We start from the raw sequence: 8,320 nt of genomic DNA, 5'->3' as shown, positions 1-8,320 counted from the left end.
ATGAAACCACATTTGAATTTACTGCATCTGGATTTTTATACGGATCGGCACCATATTACACACACTCCTAAATATCAGTCCCTTAAACGTGTGATTTTCATCAAGATCCATGAATTTTTCTTTGAGAAATCAAGGATAATGTTGAAAAAGGCCTTATGTTAAAAAAAGTGGGGGTAAAAATCCTGGATAGGCAATAATTTTAAGGGATTTTTCTGACCCATACTACATCCTTCCTCCAAGTTTCTTGGAGATCTGTCCAGTAGTTTTTGCACAATGCTGCTAAATAAGACACAGACAACAAAAAAACGCAGATGGAAACATAACCTCCTTGGTGGAGGTGAAAATAACAAATTAATAGAATATTTGTAGCTCTGATTATCTATAAGTATATCTAGAATATGGATAATGCCAAATGCATATGAGCGAAATAATAATAATTGAAAGCATATTATCTCCTCCAGTCCGCAGTCAATTGAAATGTGGCTTGGATCGGAGGCCCCGGGGATACTAAGTGGCAGGGGCAGAGGAGGATGGGAGCCGAGCAGGATAAGAGGACATGTCTCCACAGCATCCTTTTGTTGTACAGTGGGACGACCACAAGTCCACATCTTTGATGTCTCTCAGCAAGGGAGCAATCAGCGGCTGCACCAGACTCTCAGAGGTTTTCAGCGGTAACTGGAAAGCGTTTGCATTTCCTTCCATGTAGAATTATAGTATTATACACAAGTTATGCAAATGAGACAACATCCCTATTACTTTTCCGAACCGAACACGCAGCCACAGACGTTTATGATTTAGTGGGAAATCAGTCCCTGAATTGAAGAGGCATGAATATAAATGAATGTCATATGTCTTGGGAAAGATGGAAGCAAACCTATTTAATTGTCTTTCGAGGACAGTGCCTTTATAACTGGCACGCTGGCTGACGCAGTGATCACTACCAGCTGTTTTTTTTGTATTCCTGTGCCAAACCTCTTTCAGCAGGGACATTTATTAATGATGATGGGACACCCCAGGCACTTTCCAATACTAAAAGGAAGGGCATGCAGGGATAAATCAAAGAAGATGTAAGAGCTACTATCTGTGGGCAGAACCTGGCTGAGTCCAAATGCTAAAAAAAGACCAGCACTGCATTATGTAAGCAAGTTGCCACGAGCTGTCACCACACTAAGCGATCAACCTGTCGATATACAGGTGCTGAATGTAGGAAATACTGTTTTTAGATGCATGCAAACATACATATATGCAGAGAGGAGGAGAGAAACCCTCAGAGATGCATACACCTTGTAAGATACCATAAATTATCCAGGGCCCTGCCTTTGATTGGCTGAGCAAGCAATCTCAGCTGGATGGGCTGAGGTCTTGTTGCTAAGGCAACAGTGGGGCACCTCCCTGTCCCAGCCCTATTTTCTTCCTGCAAGATGATCTGACTTGATTAATTTAAGAAGCACCTTAATCATTTGAAAGATTTTTTTCCACCTTGTTTCTCCAGATGTCTGCAGGTCCAGCAGTTCTGTTTCACATATAAGTCAGTACATCCTGTAACTGGTGATAACTCACATCTTACTATTAAATCCTGTGTGAGGAAACAATAATAATGACACATTTGTCTTTCAAACACTTTTTATAATCAAGACTCTGACCCAATAAATCTAAACATGAAGAGCATTTTCAAGAGTTCAAGATGAATCTATAATATCAGGTATTATGTTCCATATTGATTTATCATACCAATGTAGAATATTCATACCATTTATATTGTTTATCAAACTATTTCAGGCACTGAACTCTCTTGACTTGAGTTTGCTCATTGAAAAACTTTATTTTATACTAATTTTGCTTGTATTTATATTTTATTATATAGTTGCTTCCTTTTTTTCTTGAATACTTTAATATTTAATGGTAAATTTCAAATGTATGTCCTTTAAGGAGAAAATGCAGCAGCAGTCCTTTCTAAAGATGTCAGAGCTTGGTTACATAATGCCGTGGAGGTCAGAGGGTTCACTAACTAGTGGCAGGGTTCAGCTCTCACTGAGGCCAACCATAATGAACTAGAGGAGTCAATAAATGCTAACATAACTAAGTTTCAACTTTTGATTTTAAAAGCTCCAGCAATAACAACAAAATGAGTATAATAATTACTTTCACATTCATTTTAATAGGTCGTCAGTCTACTAGATATAGTACGCTAAAATGTATGCATTGTAAAACAACATTCCTGCAATAAATCATATGATCATGAAGGTTATAATATCCCACACTATTTATTTTAAAAAGGTTATGAGTCATTTTCATGTCTATTTTGGAGGATGCAATGTTTGGTGCTGTTGAACTGCACTGAGTTATAATTTCAGGTGTTTGTTATTTTATTATATATTATTAAATATTGTTTTATATTTATTTTATCGGAGTTGACATTGTTATGGAGTTGACAAAATAATGGAAACACCAGTCTGGTGTTATTCGGTGGAAAGAGCTTTGCCAAACAAATTGTCGATTAACTGATTGGTTGATTTTTATAGAATTTACTTCCAAATTTTTTGCTAATCAAGTATTATTTTAATTTATTTTACAAACAAACAGATTCATTCAGAGCTAAAACATATTCCTGAGGGACGTACAAAGCACTGAGGAGTCATATTTATTGAACAATTAAAGTGAGTTCCAAAGTCTTCACCAGACCTGTTTAAAAAGCAGGGAGACAGCGCTACCTGCTGGGCAAGATATAAAAGGTTGGTTAGTTGTAGAAATGCAGAATAGATGAATTACACAGGAATAAATCTCTATTTTATCATTGACTTAAAAGATGATAATGGTAATTTGTTAGATTATGAGCTATTCTGCACCATACATAATTTCAACCTTTGTTAATTAGACTTTATTAAATTACATAAAGCACTTCCCCATGAATATGTGTTCCTGACAAAAAATATATTGGCAAACCATCCCATAGAAGTACAAATGGCCCCACTCTCATAATCAAAGAATCTTCATCATGGACAACAAATGTAATAATTATTTTAAAAGGAATTGTCTTACTTAAAATGATTTTTCGCAGGAAAAACAAAAAACAAAAATAACATCTTACACGAATTTGATCAACATTCAATTCGTGAGCTAAAAACAATGATTTATATACCAACCAAAACATTTCAGAGTTGTGACTCCTATTCCTTGTGTATGAAAAGCTTTGCCAGACATAGAATTGCATTACAACAGAGTTCATCGTTTTTGTTTTGTAAAATTAAACTAAAATGTAATATTATCTTTAGATATAGAATATATGTATTGCAAAAAAAAACGTGTATCCATTTGTGAATATCAGCCCAGATTGAATGTATCACACTACATATATATACAAGAATATAGGTGCAGTCGATTCAGTGTCATTTGCACAAATTAAACACTTGTTGTCATTAATGTTAAAACGTGATCTAAGTCATTCTGTGGAAAGATAAAAGTCATAAATCTGAAACGTGTTTAGTTTTTGAGATTAATCAACTTGTCCTGCTGGGGGCCGCCATGTTGGACGATATCAACTGCAAACCGGGTATTACGACTTTAATTCCAAAATCTAAACAGACCGTCCTTGTAGAATGTAAAAAACAAATATTCGTATGATTAAAGTTCATTTAAAACTTTGTTGAGCTATTCGTGGCGTCAATTCGACTTTTAAACGTCTATAATATGTCTGAGAACACCCCCCCTGTTTGCATCGTAATGGTGCAGTCGGTGGCAGTATGGCGCTGAGGAGACTCGGTAGATGTTGTCGGTCGTTAGCACACGAGTCCGGTAAAGGAGGATTATTCCGTGTTTTACCGTCCGGATGGTTGGAAACATGTTCAGGAGGTAAAGACCAACTCGAGCTCCTGTCGTTCTCCAGGTCTGACACTCAGATCTCCATTAGAAGTGTCTGGTTCCCTCTCAGAGACGAGCTCCGTTAGCATGTTGTTATTAACCTACAGCGTCCACAAGTTTAAACTAATCTGACACCAACTGTGTAATAATGTCACATTAATGATGATCACCAGGCTCTCGCTGCTGTAACAGTTTATATATATATATAATTTGCTCTGTTGCTTTACAGTAAAGTTTGTAAAAGCTGTGAACATTTAAGCTACCTGGCTAAATATAAGGTCATAAACCTCCTTAAGGGCTAAGAAGAAAATATCAAGAGCAAGAAATAAAATGAAATAATTTCTTTTTCAGATGCAACATATTAGATATTGTTCTTACAGTAGTAAAGATTTAGATCGTGTTGAGATTAATCCAATTATGCTCAGTATATACTTAAACGATATCAAATAAGACTTGGGCTCTGTGGCCCCTGGGCATTAACCTGCTCTGCAGACTTGTCCATGATATGATATCACGGTCTGTCAAGGGAGAAAGCTTCTCTAACATTGATTTGATTTTTGTTTATTTATGATGGTTGTTTAGCCAGTGATGACACTGACTAAAAATGATACCACCCTCATTTCTAGTACTGCACAACTCAGCGGTGTTTTTTTTATATATATCTAATGACATCTTACAAACTGTTGTCTCTGCAGCCAAGAGGCACCTGTTGTCAGAAGATGTCATCAAGCTTCAGGACTTTCAGGAAAAGAAGCTGACCGTGGCTCACCTCGCCACTGGATCCAAAGGTAAAGTAGTTCCTGTCATTAGCTCTAAGCTGCTGTAAATTGTCTCATATCATAACACAACTTCTTTTTTTTTTTTTAAGGGAATTATGTTGAGCTGTTCAGTGAGAAGCTACAAAGGAACGAGTTGATACTGAAAGATGAGCTGAAGCTTCTCCTTCACCTGTGCCAGTCTGGGGACGACTTGGTGATAGCCAGAGATGCAATCTATAGGTAAAGACAACCTTTATTGAAAGTTTTGTAACACACAAACAAGCTGCGCAAGACATTTTTAAAATATGTCTCCAATGTGGCTTTGACTGTCAGGATGTCAAGTATCTTAATTCAATACAGATGATCCTTTATTTTTGTATTCTTCTATCTATTTTACTTTTAACATATTACTCTTTAAACTACATATTTATACAGATATATCTTTTTTACTTGTTATATATTTTTTTAATCTCTATGTCTTCCTCTGCTCACATTAATCTCTTTTATTGTGCTCCTTTAACTAACTGACATGTGCTCTTTGAATTTTTGAATTTTAACTTCCCTGCTCAGCTCCTTGAATCCACCTCCGTGTATGAAATGTGCCTCATAAATAAAAGTGCTGTGCCTTTATTTTTCTCTCACAAGGTATCACACAGAGAACCGAAACATGGCGTATGGGGAGTTTAAGTTTGGTCCTCTCTTCGTTAGACTGTGTTATGAAATGGGTCTGGAGGACATGGCTGCTGCTGCACTTACAGATAAGGTCAAATATTATATCAGCCACTACACTGGTTTTTCACAAACTGTTTTAGTTGTAAGTTGTGTGTGAATTTTATACATAAACATATATATTTTCTCCAACTTTTTCTAAACAGAGCATGAAAGGGTTTTTCAACGATGCAACGTCCTTTAACATCGCCGTAGACATGTTGTTCACAAAAGGCTCTTATGAAAGTAAGTGACAATTTAACCTTCTAGTGTTTTTTCTAAAATTGTTTCTACATGTTCATAATTTTGTAAACGCTGCCTGTCACAGATGCTCTGGAGGTATTAAGAACCATGAGGAACCAAGGTATACCATTCAACAAAGACACACATACACTGGCAACCGGCACCTGCTATAAACTGGTAACATTTTAATTATTTTATCTACAATTTAAATAAATGGGATAATTTATTTTTTGTATGGATCATGTGTTTGCTGTAGACTTATGTCCTGCTTTATGTTGCTCAGAACACTACAGAGTCCTACAGAATCTGCAAGTCTCTGATAGAGGAGGGACAGACCAAAGGACACTTCATCCCCAGACATGCTTACTGCTTCGCTGTAGCATTAGCACTCAGGCAGGTGAGTTCTATCTCTTTCTTTTACCTTTTATCATTCTATAACACATGGAAAATATTTAACTATCATCACTCATCTGTTCTCTCTTTCTTTTTTCTTCCAGAGTGACGTTGAGAAGGCACAGTCACTGTATTCACAAATCATGAGCACAGATAGCAGATTATGTCAAAATTTGAAAGTAAGTGTGCATCTTATGGTTGTGTTGTACATTTATAATTATTATAATTTTTTTTATTTGTTAATGTTTTCTTATTGTGCTTTAGGTTGTGATATTAGCCATGTCAGGAGCAGTGAAAAGTGCCATTTCCAGCCTGTGTGCAGCCGTGTTACCTAAAAGCCCTTCTTTTGTCAAGAAGCCTGAATTTTCACAGGAGGTGGTGAGTTCAACTCCTTAATGTTTGCTCAATGACACAGATGCTACAACAATGAAGCGATAGCTAAAGATACAGTGACATAGTCACATAGTCACTGTATCTTCAGTCATAGTAGCAAAATAGTAAATAGCTTGAAGGCCACTCGGAGAGCACATACCTCTGTATCCCTTCACAGTCCCCTAATGAAACCACATTTAAATCCACTAGATACAGATTTTTATTTGGATTTGCACCAAATTGCACACTCAGGCACATGTGTGTTATTATTTTTTTCATCAAGATCCATGAATTATTCTCAATGAAAATGTGGCAATACAAAATGTTAAAGAAAGTGGGGAAACCTAAATTGGGTGGGGTTCTCCCTGGACCCATACCACATTGTTCCACCAGGTTTCGTGGGAATCCGTCCACAAAGATTTTGCATAATCCATCTGAATAAATGGACAAATGTTGACAAAAACATAAATGTGTGGTAATTAGTGCTTGTATGCTGGTGGAGGAGTTTTTACAACCTATACAATTTATCATTTGAACAGAATAGTATAAAACCTAAGGCTCCTTCACTTGATTTTTGATTAGAATGATCAGGAAAGGATACTCAAAATATCTTGTGCAAGCTACAGAGATAGATTTGTAAAAAAACAAACTGCTCATAAGGAGTCTCTCATTACGCCTTTCTCAGGTGGATTTGCTGCGCTTGCGGACTAAAGGCGGATCACACATGAGGGAAGTGGAGCAGATAGTGACTCGGCTTGAACGAGCCGGTCAGGTGACTCAGCAGACCGTCGACGACATGCTGTGCCACACGCCCACAGGGAAGAGGAAACCAGCGCCAATAATGGAGGAGAGGAGGTTCAGCAGAAGGACTCTGAGGCCACTTCAGTCCACCCTGCTATCAGAATGAGACGCCTGCTTTCACTATTATCAATCATCTGACCACAGAGATGACTTTGTCGAGATGATCTACCTCCTAAACACATTTAACGAAAAAGGTCACAGTCCAAGTTTGTGCAGCAGGCATTTAAGAAAAACAACATCTTAATGACTTTTCCTTTCAGGATCTGATATGGATAACGTGAGTGATTTAGTAAGAATATGTTGTATATAAAAGTGTGAATGAGTGTTAAAGATGAAACGGATATTTAATAAAAAAATACATAATTTGTTCTGCTTTTGATATAAATGCTTTATCTAACCTGCATGGTAGCAGCCACCAGTTTGTGCCTCTCATATATTACAAATCACAGTCGAGTCACAGAGCCAGTCATCTTTTCTCCGTAAAATAAATACCTGGGAGCCATTGATAAACAAAGAATGTTCTTAAATATTAGCGTACAAAGCCCTGAAGGTATTTTCTGAACAATCAAAGACTCTTCTAAATAACTAGAGGGAACAAATCACATCTGCTTCACAGCGGTACAGAAGTTTATACAGTTTTATTAAATTGTGCCAAACAAAAGGTAGCCAGAAGTTACATATAGAATCTTAATTTGTATGACATCGAACATATTTTAAGTTTTATTTTCAGTTATATTTATCTTTCCTACTGTCACAGTACAGTGTTTTGTATTTTATATAAAAAATGTCTAGATCTTGCACAAATCAATGAGAATGTAATTTTAAGATACTTGATAGGACATGTCTCACTTGCAGCTTGGCAAACAAAGGAATATTTTGTCAGCTAGGTAGGTAGGGAAGAGGGGAAGGATTCTGGAAAAATACCCAATGTTGTGTTGGGACAAGAGATAAATTATTAATGTGTGCCGGGACCAAATACAAAAAATGGGGCTGAAGAAAGATAAATAAAAAAATAATTTAGTTTAAAATGAGGTTAACCAAGTTTCAGGAGCAGGGACATTCCTCAACCACACCTGTAAATAGCTTTCAGTCTCCATATACCCAACCAACCCATCAGGCTCTGGCTCAGATTTCCTCACCCACCCTTTCCCTTCCCTTCATCATACACCCTTCTACCTCATCCCAAC

General features: G+C 36.8%; 1 protein-coding gene across 1 annotated transcript; it reads left to right on the top strand.

Annotated features, from left to right (window-relative positions):
- Positions 1-3,727: 3,727 nt before the first annotated feature.
- ptcd2 (pentatricopeptide repeat domain 2) lies at positions 3,728-7,498 on the top strand. Its single transcript, XM_035184663.2, has 10 exons — positions 3,728-3,849; positions 4,554-4,646; positions 4,727-4,856; positions 5,262-5,379; positions 5,492-5,570; positions 5,653-5,744; positions 5,851-5,964; positions 6,065-6,139; positions 6,225-6,338; positions 7,018-7,498. Exons 1-10 carry the CDS (start codon positions 3,741-3,743, stop codon positions 7,237-7,239), a joined length of 1,146 nt encoding a protein of 381 aa, XP_035040554.1. The 5' UTR covers positions 3,728-3,740; the 3' UTR covers positions 7,240-7,498.
- The last annotated feature ends 822 nt before the right edge of the window (positions 7,499-8,320 follow it).

Source organism: Hippoglossus stenolepis, chromosome 18 (genome assembly GCF_022539355.2).
Source record: "Hippoglossus stenolepis isolate QCI-W04-F060 chromosome 18, HSTE1.2, whole genome shotgun sequence".
Lineage (NCBI taxonomy): Eukaryota > Metazoa > Chordata > Actinopteri > Pleuronectiformes > Pleuronectidae > Hippoglossus > Hippoglossus stenolepis.
This window is presented reverse-complemented; position numbering and strand designations above follow the sequence as displayed.

What these genes read in the sequence shown, in the direction of transcription:
- ptcd2 (XM_035184663.2), top strand. Translation starts at nt 3,741, where the DNA reads ATGGCGCTGAGGAGACTCGGTAGATGTTGTCGGTCGTTAGCACACGAG. An exon ending in CCTCGCCACTGGATCCAAAG is followed by an intron (nt 4,647 to 4,726) that starts GTAAAGTAGTTC and finishes TTTTTTTTTAAG; the next exon opens with GGAATTATGTTGAGCTGTTC. An exon ending in GATTATGTCAAAATTTGAAA is followed by an intron (nt 6,140 to 6,224) that starts GTAAGTGTGCAT and finishes ATTGTGCTTTAG; the next exon opens with GTTGTGATATTAGCCATGTC.